Source organism: Helobdella robusta, assembly GCF_000326865.2.
Source record: "Helobdella robusta unplaced genomic scaffold HELROscaffold_5, whole genome shotgun sequence".
Taxonomy (NCBI): Eukaryota; Metazoa; Annelida; class Clitellata; order Rhynchobdellida; family Glossiphoniidae; genus Helobdella; species Helobdella robusta.
Window position 1 is genome coordinate 6,317,255 of NW_008705254.1, and position 21,023 is coordinate 6,338,277.

General features: G+C 38.0%; 6 protein-coding genes across 6 annotated transcripts; 1 reads left to right on the forward strand and 5 right to left on the reverse strand.

Moving 5' to 3' along the window:
* Positions 1-1,330: 1,330 nt before the first annotated feature.
* HELRODRAFT_189333 (hypothetical protein) lies at positions 1,331-12,515 on the forward strand (the record flags this gene model as incomplete). Its single annotated transcript, XM_009027560.1, has 19 exons — positions 1,331-1,463; positions 1,779-1,878; positions 2,121-2,317; positions 2,745-2,836; positions 3,056-3,128; positions 3,315-3,381; positions 3,770-3,871; positions 4,123-4,203; positions 4,567-4,711; positions 4,960-5,101; positions 5,491-5,680; positions 8,379-8,429; positions 8,906-9,032; positions 9,171-9,283; positions 9,497-9,657; positions 9,776-9,846; positions 10,189-10,281; positions 10,402-10,561; positions 11,656-12,515. The coding sequence occupies 19 exons, from the start codon at positions 1,331-1,333 to the stop codon at positions 12,015-12,017; spliced, it is 2,460 nt and encodes an 819-aa protein (XP_009025808.1). The 3' UTR covers positions 12,018-12,515.
* Positions 12,516-13,895: 1,380 nt separating this feature from the next.
* Positions 13,896-14,054, reverse strand: HELRODRAFT_138322 (hypothetical protein; the record flags this gene model as incomplete). Its single annotated transcript, XM_009027561.1, has 1 exon — positions 13,896-14,054. A coding segment is annotated over one exon (159 nt), but the record flags the coding sequence as incomplete, so codon positions are not given.
* A 60-nt stretch (positions 14,055-14,114) lies between these two features.
* Positions 14,115-14,270, reverse strand: HELRODRAFT_153641 (hypothetical protein; the record flags this gene model as incomplete). Its single annotated transcript, XM_009027562.1, has 1 exon — positions 14,115-14,270. A coding segment is annotated over one exon (156 nt), but the record flags the coding sequence as incomplete, so codon positions are not given.
* A 267-nt stretch (positions 14,271-14,537) lies between these two features.
* On the reverse strand, positions 14,538-14,738 carry HELRODRAFT_68139 (hypothetical protein; the record flags this gene model as incomplete). The annotated part of the gene is made up of 1 exon (XM_009026943.1): positions 14,538-14,738. A coding segment is annotated over one exon (201 nt), but the record flags the coding sequence as incomplete, so codon positions are not given.
* A 3-nt stretch (positions 14,739-14,741) lies between these two features.
* HELRODRAFT_138774 (hypothetical protein) lies at positions 14,742-14,897 on the reverse strand (the record flags this gene model as incomplete). The annotated part of the gene is made up of 1 exon (XM_009027563.1): positions 14,742-14,897. A coding segment is annotated over one exon (156 nt), but the record flags the coding sequence as incomplete, so codon positions are not given.
* A 3,885-nt stretch (positions 14,898-18,782) lies between these two features.
* On the reverse strand, positions 18,783-19,254 carry HELRODRAFT_147427 (hypothetical protein; the record flags this gene model as incomplete). The annotated part of the gene is made up of 2 exons (XM_009027564.1): positions 18,783-18,892; positions 19,167-19,254. Coding segments are annotated over 2 exons (198 nt in total), but the record flags the coding sequence as incomplete, so codon positions are not given.
* Between the last annotated feature and the right edge of the window lie 1,769 nt (positions 19,255-21,023).

The window sequence follows — 21,023 nt, forward strand, 5'->3', positions numbered from 1 at the left end:
CGGCCGTAGTTAGTATTGTAATGTTAAAGTGTGAACAATCTTGTTGCTGAATTGTGCAGGGCTGTTAATGTGGAGTGCTGCTTGCTGGGCTCAGCTCAGAAGAACATGAGTGAAATTAGGAGGAACCTCTTGAAGTAAGTTCACATCACTTCATGTAATTTTTTTTAACTTTCATCGCTGTTACAATTGGTTGATTGTTTGTGGCCCTCCATTGGTTTGTTGAATCGCATGATCTCTCGTGTCCGGTTTGATCGATCGGTCACCAGCTTTCCTTGTCTGCCAACTGACTTCTGTTCCTTCCAGGAAGAAACGCTGATATGATGATAATTTTTAGTTAGAACTTCCAATCCAGTTTTTTGGGGTATTAAATTAAAAATAGATACAAATGAATGACCAAATGTCACATGCTGAAAATAACTTTCCTCATTTTGAAATGTGGAATAGCAGTTGAAAAATATTCTCCTTGTTGCTGCTCATTGCCACCTTCATTGTTTACAACTCCACTCATACTTACTTCACTGATTACAAATGATAAGGTGATGACAGTGGGGATGCTGGTGTTAGTGATGATAATGATGAGGATGGTGTGAGTGATGATGATGGTGGAGAGAAAGGAGGAAGTGTGATAATTATTTCCAACAAAATTTACACACTGATTTGATTTATTTACAGAGGGCACTACAGAGTTGTCTACATGACGCCAGAGTTTGCGTCTGAAGCAAGTGATTTGATGGAGGACATCATGAGGAGTGTCGGTGAGTATCGGTGAGGTTTCTCTGCGGTTCATCACAGTGCTTCCTGTAGGTTTCAAATCAAATAAATTTTATTCAATCCAAAGAAACTCAAAAAGTGTAAATGATTTGGAGATCTATAAAAAAAGTAAATTGTTGTTTGTTCTTTGGTTGAGTGGTTGAACAGGGGATTAACTTGATGATGTTTCTACCTTTGTTGGTTAAATTTTTAATTGATTAACTCATCTATTTATTTCATATTTTGTTATATTTTATTTATTTATTAAATTACTTGAATGGATCTCTAAAACATTTGGGTTCACTAAAACATCTTTTATATACTGATCTCTGGACTTCTTAACAAACTAATGCTTGATTTTCCAATCAAGTTATTGCACCACTGCTGAAGCAACTGCTCTAACAACTTGCTCACAATACGCGCACACACACACGCACAAAACTGATATGCGCACACATACACACAACTGACACAAACACACACACACATACATACATACACACACTTACACAACTTGTATGCACACACACACTCTCACATATATGCACACACATATATGCACACATACACACACACGTCAATGCTCACTCTGAACACAGGGATTGATCTACTGGCAATAGACGAGGCACATTGCGTTTCCCAGTGGGGCAACGACTTCAGGCCTGCCTACAGAGCACTCGGCAAAGTTAGGACATTTCTGCCCGGGGTCTGTTGTTCGTTTCGTCTCTTCGCACTTCGCACTTTTTCTATCTGTTATTCAATTGAGTTAACAGATATGGCGCGGAAAAACCATTTGTTGGATTTTTTATTTACCCCATTCACGTATCCATCCATCAATTTCATCCATCAGATCGTCCATCTTACCATCCACCATCATTAACTTTTTGACTGATCAGCTATCCAACTAACTAGCTAATTAATGGCGATCCGGTCAACTAATCAACTAATTAATTAACTGTCATGTTAATTGGCTGACCAAATAACCAACTGATCAACTAACCAACCAATCAACGGACACCAGGTGCCAGTGATGGCCCTGACGGCCACAGCCACCCCCGAGGTGCGCAAGGACATATGCGTCTCATTGAAGCTCGTCAATCCTGTCATCACTTGCTCGGGATTTGATCGGTCAGTCAGTCAGACTTCATCTTTCGCATTTTCATTTGGAACCAGTTATTTCTGTTTGAACAGAGTTTTTTGATGATTAATTTTGTTATATATATATATATTTTAATTTTATTTTCTAATTTCCTACTTTATATTATGAAGTTTTTTATTTCTTGAGATAATTTCCACACACATATACCTACACACAACTGGTACTCACACACACCACACACACACACACACACACACACACACACACACAGACCAAACCTGTTCCTATCAGTCTGCAAAAAAAGTGGGGATATCATCAGAGACATTCAAAGTGAAATGTCAAGGTCATCAGCTTCATCATCGTCACACTCATCATCATCTTCCTCGGGGTCAAATAATTTCGAGGGGTCAACAATTATTTATTGCCCGACAAAGAAGATGGCTGAAGAGGTGGAATCGTTATTAAGATGTCGGTCATCTAGGTGTTTTTGTTATTATTATGCTTATATTAAGGGTGGCCTATTCACAAGTTTATCTTTTTTGGTCATCCTTCAAAAATAAAAAAAAATGTTCATTTATTTGTAGCCATTCATACAGTTTAGATTGCATTCGTGATTTAGTTTTTTTAATGCTATCCTCAATCATCATCATTGGCATTACCTAGTTGGCGTTGAGGTAAGGTTTTGAGGTTGTCATCATCCTGCTGTGGGCTAAAAGTCATTCCAAGCTTTTCCAAATATTCTCAACAGCTAACTTCTTTTCTAGTGTTTGAATATGCATGTGGTCAATTGCACACTGAGAGTATATTTTAAATGATACCAATTACAAATTTTTGTAAATGTGATACACATTACAAATTCGTGTAAATGTAACGCAAGCACCACACAATACAAAAGGCATCAGCGTGCCATGTGGACTGTACCATGCTGGACTACCATTAAATACCAGGAAGCATAACCACCACTTATTCACCACTGATCAGATCAAGGTTTTGTTTTATGTGCTGTCTTTGTGGCTAATGTTTAGGCTTTTAAACCTTGATAGCGAAGTTGAAACGCTGTTTCTGTTATAAATTTGGCTACCACTCGCGATTTGTAGACATTTAAAAAGTGTCCATTGCTGTTGTCAGTTTTATTTCCAGAGTCCATTTCCATATTTCCATTTCCATTAAGCATTTCATGATTTACGTTGCACATTTGGAGGATAGGTGATCGTGGCAACTGTGGCATTTGGCATGGGCATCGACAAACCGGATGTCAGGAACATTATTCACTATGGAGGTGGTTGCTGCTGCTGCTGCTGCTGTCGTTGTTGTTTTTACTGGTGGCTGTGGTGTTATTACAACTTTGCTATTGATGCAATTTTTATCGCTGTTGTGGTGTTGTTGCATTTTGGTGTGTTGTGTTGTTTTTAAACACAAACAACAAAACAATCAACAAACAAACGAATGATGACTACAACGACAGCCCCGAAAGACATCGAGTCATACTACCAGGAGATAGGGAGGGCAGGTAGGGATGGTCTGAGGAGCAGGTGCCAGGTCTACTACTCCAACGCCGACTTCAATACTAATCGGTGATCACGTGGTCGTGTAGTGGAGATGATGACGTCGATGATGTTGATGATGACGTTGCTGATGATCATGGTGGTAGTGTGGCGACAATGTTTGCAAAGCAAAGTGGTTTAATAACGATGATAATAAATATGATGATGATGATGATGATGATGATGACTAGGATGATGATAGTGGTGATGGTGGTGGTGGTGGTGATGATGATGATATTGTAGAGAGGAGATAAAAGGTAACGACGGGACTGGTGATAGTTATCATGATCACGGATGTGTGTAAAGGACGATGAGTGGATGATGAGAACGGTCATAACGAATGATGATGATGATGACGTTGACGCACGTGTTACAGCTACTTCCTGGGCACCATAGCCAGTGAGAAGTTCAGGGAGCATAAGATGCAGATGCTGCTGAAGATGCAGGATTATCTGGAAACGACCAAGTGCAGAAGGAGGTGCTGATAATGATTATTACGATGGTGATGGTGATGATGATGGTAATGGTGATGATGGCGTTAATGATGGCGTTGATGATAGCAGAAATAATTACCATGATTAATGATAACAAAGGATTAATGAATTAAAAGTATGATAAGGTTTTCGAATGAAAATCACTTTAAAATTATTTTTTGTTTAAAATCATGATTTTTTTAACGTTATATATACGATTAGTTATATAGCAAATTGTATGCTGATAAATATACAGAATGATACTGAGTCATTTTGAGAGCACATCTCTTCCAGATCTTGGTCCAAAGCCGAACTGTTGTGACAACTGCACTGCTAGGTGGCTGCTGTTCATCTTTTTATAAATCAATCTCAACATTTGCTCTTTCATTCAATTGTCTAATTATTTATAGTCATTCGATTTTGAAGCGTTATTAATTTTGTATAATAAGCGATCAGTAGATGATGTGATGATGTTTCTCCTATTCTCCTATGCTTCAAGAGCACTGAGTCACAAAATTATACCTGTGTACGATATTATTTGCTCTGACGATTGCTGCATGTTCTTAGGGCGATAATTCATCTGATAATTAATTTAGATAGGGGCTGTTATGTCATTTTACGACTATTTATTTTTTTTCTGTTGATTGTGATGAATTTTATTTCATCAAATGGAGCATGTTGAACTTTGAACTTCGTGCAGGATGAAACAGCAACAAAATCAAGATTATAGCGACAGCAATAACAAAACTAACAGTAGCAGCAGCAGCAATGGTGTTGGTGGTTGCAATGATGATGACAGCAAAGAATTTTCATCAGAGGCATCAGACCTCTTATCATGCATACAAGTAGGGAACTGTTGTTGCTTGAACATTTATAAATTGACTGGCAGACGATGATCAGATGATTCACAATCATTATTCGTTCATGTTTTATGTTCAGTAAGTGATTATAATAATGATAAAGATAATAATGATGATGGTTGTAGTTATGGTGACATTCGTTGCTGAGACATTAGTGGTGGTTGTGTTGATGGTGATGTTGATGGTGAGGATGATTGCAGCAGTTGTAAGATGGATGCCACCGACACGAACAGATGATGAATGGCAGTTTCGGCCTGACGACACCTATCTTATTTCTTCGAGGCTCACACGATCAAAAGGTGCCAGAGAGGTTCAAATCGAGCCCCTTGTTTGGCCGGGGCAAGGAGAGGTCACTCAAGTGGTGGAAGGCATTCTGTTAGGACGTTTTTATTTTGTGACCAGTTTTTGTTGATGATGATGATGATAATATTAACCAGATTGATGATAACAATAACTAATGAGGTAATGATATAACTATATTCTAAACGATGACAGGGTGTAAAAGAAGGACAATTTTATTTTAGTTGCTTATCTTGTACGACCACCCTACAAATAAATTTTTTTAGTAGCTTATTGTTTCGTTTGGTGGGGGTCTTTTTGTTGCATCATCATGATTTATTTGTTTTGCGTTCCTTTAGAATTTTTGCAAATGTTGCTGTTTTTATTATTTGTTTACACCTCATACAAATTTTTCCTTGATAACGGCATAGTAACATTGTTATTTGGTTTTATTCAATCAATCTACCTTCTTCATAAATGCTCAGCTCGCATTCTTCTGTCAGAAGGATATTTAAAAGAGCAACCAATAAAAGGTTCGTTTGGGTCGACCGTTGATCTGACCCAAAAATCTGTAACCTGGTTGGCCGATTGGAAGAGACAACCAACCAATAGCAAGCTTGTTCTTTCTATGAATAAAGAACTCAAAGATATGGAACAAGCCAAAGACAATGCAAGGTGGGTTGTTCGGGTTGGATAACTAATGATGATTGTATGGCTGTGTAATCAAGATGGTGCCATTTGATAATATAGATGACTGAGAGAGAATTTATACGAAAGGATATTTGACGACGTGGATGACTGAGAGAGCTGGTGATGATTTTTTAAAAGGCTTTAGGCTTTCCTGAAGAAAAGTAGGAAAAAAAAATGTTTTAAATAAAAAAAGCACAAACTAAAATGTTCGATATACATGTTCAATGCATCCAATAACAACAACAACACACGTTTAGACGGCATTTTCCCCGAGATCGGGAGTTGCCGTTTGGCTACCTATGATGAAACCGAAATACCCCTCGACGCCATCCACATCTGTCACTCGCCTCAGTATCACGCAACCCCGCTTTCATTCTGTCCTTCTCCACCTGCTCTCTCCATCCCAATCGCGGACGACCCCTTCCTACCACTCCTTCAACCTCGAACTCCAACGCTCGCCTAATCCCGACCCTTTCATCCCTTCTCAACACATGTCCATACCACCGCAATCTCGATCTCCTTATCAATGTCACAATGTCCTCATTCAGTCCCATCATTGACATCTACTCCTCCTATCCTTCACTTTAACTCCACACACCACACATCATCCTCACCATAGCTCTTTCAGCCCTCTGCAGTACACTTTCCTCTTCTCTCCTCAACACCCAGGTTTCACCACCATATACCATCGCTGCTCTCACACATGCTTTATATACCCTCCCTTTCATCTTCACTGACCATTTCTTTCCACACAATACCCCACCCAGTTCCCTAAATTTCATCCATCCCACACGAACTCTAGCCGTAACTGCGCTCAAACATCCTCCATCCGCATTCAGCTTATCTATCCCCTAAGTAAACAAAGCTTTCCACTCTTTCAATACCACCACTCAACCCTGTCCTTACGTCCGTCCTATTAATCACACCATGAACACATTTCTTACATTTGAACTTGCCTTCCACCTTTTTCCGTGCCCCCGTCACACCACTACATCTCTTATGCACCCAATGCATCCAATAACACAAACAGAAACAAAATATTGTTGTAACCCTTGAACGCTCGTTACTACCAACATCAATGTCATAACTTCCAAGATCTCCATATTTCCAACACCAGTGTTGTAGCTTCCAACGATTGTCAAGTGTTCGTTATTCCGTAGGTTCAAGATTTCCGATAGATAAACACAACTGCCTCAAACTTGTTTGAACGTTTATTTGAATACCAACAGTAATAAGAAACATTAAACTATTCCAAGTAACTATAACATAAATTACATTTATGACTTCGCTCACTATCTCCGCTGCCGTCCTCTGCTACTCTATAGTATTCTTTTTCCATGGTTATCAATGCAAATGGATTTTAACAACCCTCTTTGCTCGCACTGTCTTTTGCTTGCGGAGCTTCGTATGCCAGCTTTGCTGCTGCTTCGTACACTTTTGCTAGTCGCTGGAATGGAGCCTAACCCTGGTGCTGGATTTCTAACCTGTTTTTGGTCGCTTTTTTGACGCAAATGTGAAAGGAGGTTGTCTGGCCATTTTTTTCATTGAATTTTCCATCTTTTATCTTTTCAAAATGTTGAAGTATAAAAAAAGTGTATTCCGTTTAATTTTAATTTCTCAGTGACATCTTTTTTCATGCAATCTAGAGCTGTTCATTGTGCTGACTCGTTCATTATTTATTCAGACACTGAATAATAACATGTATTTTTTGTTGTACAGTTTTGATATTTTTAACGAACCCTTTTTATTAAGCTATAATTACTTCTGTTTTGGTCGAAGGGTTAGCTCAGTTGCTAGAAATGCCGTGCCTCCCGCTGTTATTACGCGATGGTCTGTCCGTCCGAAACTCAAAAGCTATCGTAGTCTCTCTGGTTTTCTACATTTGGCGTTTTAGATAAACAGCAACAAACGTACAGAGGAAACTTCTCCAAAAACGCATTATTTAAATATTTTTAAATAGTTAAACATTCAATTAGCTTGTTTTTCCAAGACAAATCACTTGAACAAGTTTTTTTCAACTTTTAACGTTTCAATATCATTTTTAACAACTCTGTTGAATAATCGTCATTGATATCTAATTTACTGGCATTATCGATGAAACTTTCATTGATAACTTTATTTAAATTGTTTCTTTAAAAATACAACAATTCATTAATACAAACCTTTTTGTTGGGACACCATTCCTAGAAAAATTTGTGAAAGGATATTCAGAGGAATGTGGATGGTTTGTGAGGTTATGCATGCTAACTTGGGCGGCGTGATGGCATAATGGTTAAAGGCGCCTGGTCCTGCTGTTGCAATGACTGGGTTCGAATACAAAGACATCCCTGCCTATCATATGCAACATGTGTGATGCCTGGTTTTCACGCCTATTCATATACACTGTGTGTGTTTGCCTCGTCCTACCCCGGGAAACTGGGTTTCTGGACGCTAAACGATGATTGATTGATTGATTGATTGATTGATTGATTGATTGATTGATTGATTGATTGATTGATTGATTGATTGATTGATTGTGTTTGCCGTTAAAACCTCTGCAGCAAGTGCACAAGAGAGATTGAACTTTAACCTTTTAACTTCGAAATCTATAAAAATAAAATTTTGAAAAAATATATGTATATTTTTTTCTTATATTAATTTGATTTATATTAATACACTATTTTAATCAATCATATTTATGTAGGAAGGTGGAGACTTCGAAGACGTCATCTGCCACAGCTTTCTCGAGCAACAAGTAACTACATCCATTTGTGTTTTATTGCTTCGTGTTATTCTATACTTCCAGTCGTCCACCTTCGTTCGTTCGTTCATTTAATCATTCATTCGTTTATTATTTGTTAACCATTATGCTATTAGTTATTTAATATTATCAGTTAACCGTGCGGTTGAAATAGTTTTTTTCATTTTGTCTATAGAGTGGGTGCCAAATTAAATACTAGCATTCAAATCAGTTGCTTTTATGCTGTTTGATCATAAGTGATGCATATTTTATTATGGAAACCGAGCCAGTTGTCGTTTGTTCGCTGCCTTTCAATGGGACACTACTTAATGTTAAATACTTATTCAGTATAATTTTATTACTAATTAATTAAGCACTTTTATGAAACTAGTTAAATGCTATTTAAATAATACTAATTATATATTAATTGTAATTGAATGCTTAATTAGCGTAATACTGATTAAATATTGATTAAATGCTAACATCCACAGACCAACCATTCTCTTGTCATCAGAAGTGAAAGATGGTTGGTTGTCCAGTTCGTCACAGGTTGAAAATAACTTGGTAACTTCTGGTGAGGTCGTTTCAAAAGTTGACCCAAGAGAAGAAAAATTGAAGGTTATTAGGTTATTTTATTTTTTCTTACTTTTTTTTATAGTTGATCGAAATAATTTCCTCATTTTGTCTTGTCAAATTATTGTTACTCATTTCAAAAATAATTTTATTGACATGAATTAGAAAATAATTCAATTGCAGTTAGACTTGTACGGTCAGCTGCTGAAAATCAGAAACAACATCAGCAACGATACAGGCCTTTATAGTTTCAACATTTTCAGTAACAAGATACTTCAAGATATTGTTAAATTCAGGTTGGCTTTTTAAATTTTGTTGACATTGATGTCTTTGAGGTTGTTGTTATCGTTGTCGATGTTGTTGTCGTCGTTGTTGTCGTTGTCGTTGTTGTTGTTTATCTGTTTGTGAGAAGTTATTTTTGTGGCTTAGTTTACATTAAAGGCCTCGTGACCGTTAATGAAACTTCCTCACCAGCACCACTACTTCCACACCACCACAACCACCAACAGACCAATCAACATAGATACGTTGAGCAAAATTGATGACGTGGCTCAAGAGAAGGCCAACAAATTTGGTGACCTGTTTATTAATTGTGTCAAGGACTTCTGTCTGCAACATGATTGGTCGACCAATTTAAACAACAGCGAGGATGACGATCTGCGTGTGACGAGTAAGTAATGATGACAGCAGCAATGGTAGGAGTGCAAGTGTTAACAGTTGCTATTGTTTTAAATCGTACCAACTTGATTAAATTTATTTGCCTTCTCCATGTTCGTTGTTCACGCCAGGTTCAAGCAACAGATCGGGAATTGTTTACTGCGCTGATGGCGAGAAGGATGCAGCTGATGATGCATGCAAAGTGAGTAGAGGCGGTTCTTACAAGTTGCCTTAATTGTCTTGCAAAGCCATTATTGTGAACAGTGATCTCTGCTGTTGTTGCTGCTTTTGTTATTGTTTTTTCATTCTTTTTGTTGTAAAATGTAAAACTTACATTTGAATTTTTGAATGATGGATGGAGCAGTTTTTTGTTCAAAAGTGTTGAGTTTCTCTTTCACGAAAACAACTCTTTCATCCATAATAATTGGTCTTCACTAAAAATCGTAAGACAATTAAATGTTTAAGGAACTTAAATGAAACTTGAATGATCCGGCACTGCATGTTAGACTACTTGATTGAAATGATTGCACGCACTCACATTTAGTTGACAGCAGAGGAAAAGGAGGCATACGTCAACCTCTCAGAAACCATCCAAACAACGTACAAGATGTTCCAAATGGATAACAAATCTCTTGTTTGTAGATTGTTTTTGGGATCGTTATAAACTTTGCTTCATAATCAGTTGATGTTGCTTCAACAGTAACAACAACATCATCAGCAACGACAGCAACATCGTCATCATTACCATCAACAGGTGGAAACATCAAACATCAGAAACCTCAAACCATCAACCATCGTCACACACCTGTGCACTTGCATCACTTTCGGTTTGCCAGTCAACGCAAGGAGATTGGGAGTGAGTGCCAGTGACGAGGAGTTAATTCATGACGTCATCAGGAATCCGCCAATCAACTCAGGTTGTTTATTGCGTGATGATGTGCGCGCATTTTATTTTCATAAATGGCTTCTGTATAAACCGAAGCATAGTTGATCTTTGTTAGCTGAATTATGCAAGCAGCAGTCATAAGTTTGTTGTCTGACCTGGTAAAAACAAGATCCAGCTCATTGGGGACTGTCGCGACAACCGGAAATGAGATTCTTTCCGGAGAAGAAGTCGATATTTTTTGAGAGGCTGGAGTCGGATATTTTTTCATCCATTCTATTTAATAATTTGAATCAATAAAAATTTGAAATTTTTTTCATCTTGTATCCTAAATTTTTTTTTACAATCGTTTCTTTTAAGAGATGTACGTGTGTGTAGCGAAGCAATACGCAGTCTTTTTTGTTATTTACTCGCTTTCCACTATTTCCGGCGTCTGTTTATTCCCTAACTGTTGATTTTTAACATTATTATTATTATTGCTATTGTTGTTATTATTATTATCATTATTATTCTTATTATTGTTATTATTACTATTATTAAAACGTGGGTGTGACTGTTCAACTGCACAGTTACTCCTCTTGGAACGCATTCCACTTTTTTTAATTCCAGATCGTTATTCTAAACAGAGTAAATGTTATTTTGATCGATCAGATTTAAAAATTATTTCACTACTCTAAGTTCAATAAAAAAAAAATAATTTAACTTATTTTTAATTTGTTCTATTATTACTGAAAATAGATGTTAATAATGGGAATAAAATCGCATAATTATCTTTAGGTATGTTTTAAAACAAATATAAATTAATTTTACCAAGAAAAGCAGTTACATTGACTAGTTTTGAGTGTTTTTAAAGTATCCTTCATTTAGTATTTAGGTAAAATAAAGCAAATGTTGAAAATTTTTTCTGGGAGTCGAAGTTTTAGCCCGGAATTGGAGTCTGCAAATTTTCAGGGAAGGAGTCGAAGTTGGAAAATATCGTATTGAACTCCGACACACACACACACATACCTTCGCGTTAAGACTGAATGCTTAAAATGTTTACATTTTCATGGCTGGTAACTTTTGTCATAATTTGTTAACAAGTCTGAATAATTTTTTGATTTCCCAAATTGATTTAAAATTGGGCAGACATAACAAGACTGGGACCCATCAAAGAACAACTGCCCGATCATTCGTTTGATCAAATTAAAGTTGTCCTGGCGTTGTTGCAGAGGAAATTTTCAACATCAACTGTCGTCAAAAATGAAGTTGAGCAATCAGCGCAGAACACTTCGACGACGATTTCAGCACCAGCCCCGACAACATTCACAGCATCAGTTACTCACAAGCAGCAAGACAATCAAAACAACGACGCTGCACGTTCAGACGGTTCGACTACATCTCGACCCAACAACAAACGTACCCTCCCAGACTGGACATCAAACTCTTCATACCCTCCCAACTCGACTCTTAACAAGAAACTCAAGACCTCTTCCTTTTTTAAGCGATAGTTGCTCCTATTCATTTGTATAACCAAACACGCGCATACAATCACGTACACGCGCGCACACACAAACATACACTACGTAAACATCTTGTAATAAACATGAAAAATCTAACTGCCCTGGCCATAGTTGTCATTTAATTCTAAGTATTTTTAATTACTATGTATTTTTAAAGTATTTAATGAAATTTTTTGATTCCTCAGCAATCGTTGGCAACGTTTTTTTGTGCTGAACAACATTTTTAAAACTGACTTTGCCATTCAATCGATATAAACGTACGGCTAGTCCGTTTGTGCTTGTGGTATGTATGTGTGCAAGTATGTGTGGTGTGTGTGTGTGTTTACGTGCGTGTGTATGTATGTGTGTGTGTTTACGTGTGTGTGTATTTACGTGTGTGTGTGCTTACGAGTATGATTCTTTTGAATGTTTCAAATCGAAGAGTACAGTGTTTAACATGGGTAGCAGAACACAAGTATCTTTGCAATAATAAATAAATCAATCATCATTTGTTTTATTTTTGATGTAGATAATGATGGTGACGATGATAGTCGTGATGATTAAAATGCTTATAATGATGATGACAATATGATGAGGAGATTTTAGACCCTTCTGTTACATGTTGGCATGCTACATAGTGCTCGTTGCACGCGGTCAAAACATTTGACTGATGCTTTGTTATCATATTTATGGTTGTGGTGATTCATGTGGTTGTGGGGGTGATTCATGTGGTTGTTAGGGGAGTACATGGAGTTATGATTTGTATGATACTCTTTTGGTTGTTGGCGCTGTTGATGATGATGCCTGTTTGCTTGTTGGGGATTTTGTTGGTGATTATGAGATGGTTGTTGACGATATTGTGGCTGACGTTGTTGTGGTCGTTGTTGATATTGAAGTGACTGTTGTGGTCGCTGTTGATGATTGTAATGTGGTTGTTGCAATTGCTGCCGATACTGGTTATTATTATTTCCGTTGTGTTGATAGTTTTGGCTGTTCCTGCTTTCAGAGGCAGCGTATTTGTTAGTGTCTGGGTTCCAGTTGTTGCGAGATGCCTGACGAACACTGCGACGTCTGCCTGCGATGTAGTTGTCTTGCATGGGATACATCTTGTTGTGCATGTTGTTGTTGTGCATGTTGTTGTTGTGCATGTTGTTGTACATGTTGTTATTTTCCTTCTTGTGCATGTCGTTATTTCTACTCTCGTACATATCGTTCATGTTCTTCATACTGTTAGCGTACTTTATTTCTTTATTCTTGCTCTTCTGAATTCTTTGGCGGTAGCTGCCACTGCCACAAGTTTTTATGCAGCTGCTCCAAGCAGACCACTCCTCGTAGATGCACTCTGTTTGTATAATTTTCATCAATAATTAAGACGGTATATTGTTTGCATTTTATTTTATAACAATTGTAAAGTAGGTTAAGAGTTGAACTTTTTGTGCACTTGAAAATGTTTTTTAACATACTGAGGGATGTAAATAACTCTTTTTTAGAAAATAAAAATTTAAACTAACCATTATCGCAGGTCGGCATTTTACATTTCTGTTTCTTCTGCAGAAAGTTTGAACATTTTATTCCGTTCCCCGATGGATGGACAGAAATTTCTCTGACCTGCATCTTGTAGCTGGTACCACAAGTGGCCGAACAAGCACTCCATCCCGACCATTTGCTCATTACACAATCCCTATGTTCTTCGTTTTGTTGCGTTCGTTGGTGACGTGTTTGTTGTTGTTGGTGTGTTCGTTGTTGCAGATTATATTGTTGGCTGGGGCTGCTAATGTTTTGCGTTGTAGTAAGATCATTTCTTGTGAGTTGGTTGTTGCTGCCATTGCTGTCCCGGTTGACCTGATTCAAGTGCTCCCTCAACCTTGGCTCTACGTGACTTTCATGACACACTTCTATACATTCTTCATTGGATTCGAAGTTGTTGGCGTTTCCAGCACATCCACCGTATGTGAATGGCAAACATTTCAGCATCTGCACGTCGAAGTACCATCGTTCAATGAAGCCCTTGCACGGTCCACGGTCCCTCGGAATGATACAGAACTCCTTGAAGCGATTGGGAGTGATGATGGATTGTTGTACACCGCCCACACCACCGTGACCACCTCCGCAGGCTGCTGAACATTCGTCCATTGTGAGAAAGTTGTTGGCGTTTCCATCACATCCTCCGTACTGAAAAGGCAAACACTTCTGCATCTGAACATCAAAATACCATTTTTCTTCAACATTTCTACAAGGACCAGTTTCGGCGGGAAGGCTACATCTCACTGGGTCACTGGCTGAACCGCTGGCTACGATTGGATTTCCATGTCCACTACCACAACTGGCCGAACATTCATCCATTGTGGCGAAATTGTTGACATTACCTTCACAACCTCCGTACTGGAAAGGAAGGCATTTTTGCATTTGTGTATCGAAGTACCATCTTTCGTTGACACCCCTGCATGGTCCAACCTCAGCAGGGAGGTTGCACTGAGTCGAGGTCAATTTCGTGGAACCGGAAATAAGTACACCTCCATGATTTCCACCGCAACTTGAAGAACATTCATCCATGGTTGCAAAATTGTTTGCGTTTCCTTCACAACCTCCATATTGAAAAGGCAGACATTTTTGCATCTGCGTATCAAAGTACCACCTTTCTTGAATGTCTCTGCACGGACCAACCTCGGAGGGTAAGTTACACGTTGTTACACTAGCAGCACCAGCAGTGCCATGACCACTGGAAAACATGTTGCAAGCTCTGCTGCAGTCGTCCATCGTTTCAAATCTGTTTTTGTTACCACCACAACCTCCATACAGGAAAGGCAGGCATTTTTTCATCTGCGTGTCAAAATACCATTTCTCGTCGTTTTTCCCGCATTCACCTCTTGCGCTTGGAAGGAAGCAGAACTCTGAAGCGATTGGTTACATCAGATTTAATATTTCATTTTTATAAACTTTACATTTTTAAATAAAACACATTTAATATCTGGACATTCGCACATTTTGCTAAATGGGTGTCGTCTTGCTTACATTTTGTTTTCCCATAAGTTTCAGCGTAATAAGAAAGCTTAGAAGTTTATTTCGCTTTTTTAAAATTAAAGGTATCAAAGACACTAACAGCGTATGTATGATCACGTGCTAAACGACGCATCACACATGAAGTAAGTGATGGGCGGGGCGGATTACCTTCTTATGTTCAATCGAACCCGGTCACTGTAAAATAGGACTAAACGACGCATCACACATGAAGTAAGTGATGGGCGGGGCGGATTACCTTCTTATGTTCAATCGAACCCGGTCACTGTAAAATAGGACTAGGTGCTTTTAACCATTCAGCCATCATGCCGCCGAAAAAAATTGAGTAAAAATAAATTAAGGAATTAATAAGAAATTAATTTGTAAACAGGAAGCCAACAAACCTTTATCATCAGATTTGTCTCTATCATCATCGGCGCAAGAAATCTGGCATTCGTCGAGAGTTTCGAACCTGTTTGCGTTGCCTCTGCGCAAATAATTTAATTTGCAAAGTGTAATATTTCGCAACTCATTTCAACAATCATCTACAACATTTTCATCAAATATTTTCAGTTAATAACAGAAAATATTCAACATTTTATGCTGCTCGAATGTTTTTGAAAAAGTTTTCACACGGTTAGAAAATTAATTTTAATGTGACTTGAAAGCATTCCTACACTTCAAAATGCTCTGCTCATCTTATATTTTTTATTATATTTTTGATATTTTAGATTCAACCATATTTTTTTGTTTCTTAAATTATATTCAGAACATTTTAAATTCAAACATTACATATTTTTGTGATGAACATTCATAATTTATAGGCTTATATTTTTACATCTTCTAAATGTTTTCAGTTACGGAGATTACTTTTATATGGGTTGCTAACTAGTTAATACAATGTAAAAAATTATTTCGACAATGAGATTCACCAGCCATCCCATAATGAGGTTCAGAAACACACCTGCAGCCTCCATAAATGAACGGCATGCACTTCCTCCTAACTGCATCGTAGTACCACCTCTGGAAACTGCCTCTGCACGGACCGGTGCTGCTCGGCAGCGAGCAGATGACTGGAGGATGGTATTCGTTAACATTGACATGTTTGTATTTATATAAAATTGATGTTGTTATTGTTATTGATGTTGCTTGCATGATAAAATGCAGTAAATAATTGTTATAACTGACGTATTTTTTAACCTATAAACGTATTATTGTTTATATTATTTATTTATTATTTATTTTATTTAACGTATTATTATTTATAACCGTAACCGACGATAAAGGATTAATATTTAAAGACATTTTTAATGGTTGTCATGTGAAAGTAGAAAAGAAGGGAGGAAGTTTCTGACCGTGTGACTTCTTCGAAGCTGTGCAGTCCATGAGAGTGCCGTTGCACGCTTCAGTCTGCTCGTTCAGGTGGTTACAAGAATGAACATCCTCCTCGTTCAAATAGTACCGTCTGCGTTCCCTTGTTCCCTGCCCGCAAGAAACACTGCAGGGAGACCAGAGGGACCACCCCGTTGTTGAGCACGGTCCAATAGGAGGTGGTGGATCGCATTCGTTTTCAACACCTTATTGGTTGAAAAGAAGCTATTTTAAACTGTTTTCACCTATTTCTTTCCCGTGGGAGCAAATTTAGTAAACCAAAACTGAATTAAAAGAAAATTGTTTAGATGTTTTCATATGGAAGAATTCAGATTGCAAACCTAAGCAGTTCTCCCTGTCCGTAGTGGCCAGCCCACACAAACCTTGGTCCCCGGCTGGATGCACGTACGATCGCCTCCTCACTCGAGTGCCAACACCGCACGTCACAGAACACTCCGACCAATCGTCCCACGGTGTCATCTCACATTTACCTTTCGTTTCATTCATTTGCTTAATTAGTCATATTACATTTTTTTTGTTTAACTTTAAATACTTTGTGGAAGCATGTAAAAGTTTGTTTCCAGCCCCAATTTAATTTAGAGAATTGTCTTGTTGACTTTTTAACAATCATTATGAATGTTACAAAGTCAACAAAATAGTTATAGCGACTAATAAAATAACTGTAACGCTTGCTTAACATTTACAACTGAACCCTGCTCTTCTGGTCACCTTAAATATTTTCTGGGTTTCCTGCCAGCAGAGCACAAGAAAACGCAGACATTTGCAAGAATCACAATCAATAGGTAATAACACGAACCATCAAAGGCAATCATCATCTTCTTTTCAGCATCCAGGGCGTTGGACTCTCCCTCCCCGAAGAAATCCACCTCGCTGGTGTCCTCGACCTCGTCGCACGTCTGACCTTCACCTTTGTCTTCATCTTGAAGTGGACTCCCCAGTCTCAGTTTTTTAATGTGCAACCTGCGTCAATGTGTGTACTGTGCTGATTGTGGAAAATGGAAAAGGGAGGCAAAAAAGTTGAGAGAAAGAAAGAAAGAGAAAGTTAGAGCAAAATTTCAATAATAAAAAATACTCTATAATTTGTCTCATACATCATCATTTCCAATATAAATATTTCGACATAGTTAGTGTAAAGTTGGATGTGATAATTTATTAATTTTTCATCATTCTATCTGAACATGATTTTAAAAATTTATGGATTAAATTTGATAAATTGAAATGTGGAAGTCACTTGGCAAGCGCCTTCATTGGTTGCATGCTGTAGAAGGGAGATTGCTCATCAGCGGGCCACATGTTTGTGATGTTTCTGATTGGCTGTTGGGGTCTCGAGGCCTTGTTGGCAGACTTTTGAATATTTATGATATTTTATTTAAATCAGTTGCCTATCAAACAGTGTATTTAAAAAATTATAATCTCGTATATTACTCAAAAATACATAAATCTTGGCTAACGTCCTATAATAAAACAAACTATAGCATAAAAAACTCGTTAGCACACTCGCATTGTTTCTCTTTTAGCTGAACGAAACGTTAACCGACCATGTAAGAAATGCCATCATCAGTCCCAGCGTCCCATGGAAACAAGTCTACAGTGAAGCCATTTGACCACGTACAGTTCGCCAGGCAGAGATCGTTTGCAGACAAGCCTTAATTATTATTTTGTAATTGATATTCATAATTTAATATCCTGTAATTAATATTCGGTAATTTTTATTATTTGCTTCAAACGACTGGAAGTAAAATTAAGCAAACAAGTTAGGTTCAAGTTTTTTCCCCATTTTAATCTTCCTCTAGAAGAAAAACTGACTGACCGACGCACCAGTCCGGGCTCGGCCCCAGCATGGTGATCATGGAAACGAGGTGGCGCCTCTTGTCCACGGTGAACCTGGCAGATCTGTTGGCCAGGATGGTCTTCTCCAATGTGAACCAGATGCCCTTCGTTTTTATTATCGTTCGTATTTCGCGGCTCTGTGGTGGGGAAAGATGGAAACAAGCGATGGAAACAAACGGTGCCACCAATGTGGCATCAATCTAATTGCTATTTTAGTAAGATGATGATATGACAAATTTTGATGTTGCTTTGCATTGATCTGCTTATTAATTGTTATAATATATTTATTCTGTATGGTTATCATTGAAGACATTTCAAAATGAATAGGTTATTATGATGAGCATTTATTTTCAAAAGTGTGTCTCGTTGTTTTAATTCTATTTTGACAAAATTTTTTACACATAAAACAAAAAGAGTACGGAAACACATATAGGTAATCAAACACGCGCACACACAAACACGCACACGCGCACATAAACACGCACACACACATGCAAACATATACACACCGACCTTCCTTCTAATTTCTTCCTCCACAGTCCTGGGACTAGCTGTTTCACAAATCTCCTTGACCCCCATGCTTGCCACCTCTCCATATCTCCAGATGGAAAAGTTTCTGGTATGGGATGCTCCGACGATGTTTGACCAATGTGTCAAGGCATCAGCTACAGTTATTGATTGGTTGGTTGATTGATTGGTTGATTGATTGATTGGTTGATTGATTGATTGATTGATTGATTGATTGATTGATTGATTGATTGATTGATTGATTGATTGATTGATAAAATATGAACATGAAATCGATTGATCGGTTGTCTGGACAGGCGACGGTGTACTTTTATTTATTGCTCCATTATTGGTTAAGATATCGGTCCAATAATTTAGAAATTTGAAATGTGAAAACAACACTCTCAACTGAAACAATTGAACCGCACAAACCAATTGGGAAATCTTTCGGGTGAGTCTTCCTGGACCAAACTGCTTCGAAGGTCATCTCGTACTTCGCTGACCCACAGGCACAGCATTCAGTAGCTGTGGCTTGCTGCTCTGTGACCCCAGATGTTGCTGCTTCGTCGTTCATCATCATATTCAGAGGGCTGGATGCTACCAAGATATTATTTCATTTGATCAGTTTGTAATGTTATTTCTATTTGTTCGAAAAGATTTATTTATTTTGGACTTTTGTATTTGAACATGTTTCATTCAGAATATGTGCAAAATAAACTAAAAATTGTTTCCGAATCGCCCAGATTCAAATAAAACCATGAAATATTTCAACAAGAATAACTTTAATTAGCAGGAATCGTTTAAAATATATTGCGCATGAGTATCTACATAGATATTGTTAGAATAACATGTGCGGCGCTGCGTTTGACAGAGTGCCTTAGAAAAAGAGAGAATTTTAAAAAATACACACACCTTTTCTTTCGCAGAGAACTTTTTTGAGGGCTCCTTTGTCTTTGTATACATATCCAGTGCTGTCCATAACTGATGCCCTGATGCACGTGTGTGCGTGTGTGTGATTGTAGGTGTCTGTGTGTGTGTGCGTGCGTGAGAGGGTGTATGTGCGACGCGCTACATTATGGTGTATGAGTTCAGCTGTTTGCTATTGTTTCTTCTTGCATTTGTTCCCACAATGTTTTTAAATACCTTCACATTGTACATGCATTAACACGCGCTCACTACACTCGACAAACTCTACTGAACTCGACACTCCTGACCTCCACCAATCTGACCTTAATCTGCTTGACCTCGACCCAACTTACCATGATCCACTTGACTTACTCTACCACTTTGACCTACCTGACCCCGACTCATCTGACCTCGACCTACCTCAATTCGAGACATCCAGTGTTGGTGGGAGGAGCTGTCCACAGAAGTTGAACTTTCGGCTTTAGCTGGTCGTTCAGGCTGGTCATTATGTGTGGACAGGCTGGCGAGGTGTGGGTTGCTCTCGGGTCCAGATTCTGATGATGATGATTTCGTCGATGACGTTGGTGATGGTGTTGGTGACGGTGTTGGTGATGATTACGATGAAGATGGTGATGGCTGCAAAGATTGGCACAATAAAAACGTTGAAAGTTGAGCGTCAAAAAATTTACCAGATAGATGGGGTGCGAGAAGTTGTAAAGTTACAGGCAGGGGTGATTTGGCCTGTGGTGCAATGATACTCTTAAGCAATAAAAAAATGAAAAAGTTGATCACGATGACGTCAATGATCTAAGTAGAGCCCATAAGTGAAGGAACCAATGGAATAATAACTATCATTTTAATGATGATGATGGATAACATGTCACTGATGATGTCAATGATGATTCTTATAATGATGATGTCAATGATGATGACAAAACAATAATAATAATAGCAGTAGAGATAATAATAAAGTATTTCTGTGAGGTGAGTTTTTAATTTTTATTTGATTTTTATTATTATATTATATTATTATTTTTTTGATTATTTTTAATAAACAGTTTTTATAAAAGCTTACAAATCGTTCCATGCTCAGAAATAATTGAACTTATGCACCACAAGGACTGCAGCATCGTCTGAACCAAACGATGTTCGTCTGATGAAGGCGCGATCGCAGCATCACGCGCAAAAAACGAATGATAATCTTTCAGTTTCGAACAGACCGCGTTTGAACCAGGTCAGCGAACAATTACAAAAAGATGAGTCATGGCGCTTCTACTGTCTGGGCTATTTTGCCACAACGTCGTCATCTTCACGATCGCAACATCATCATCTTCATCCGGAACCGTATGAAAAAAATATCATCTTTTGTTTGCAGCAGGTTCC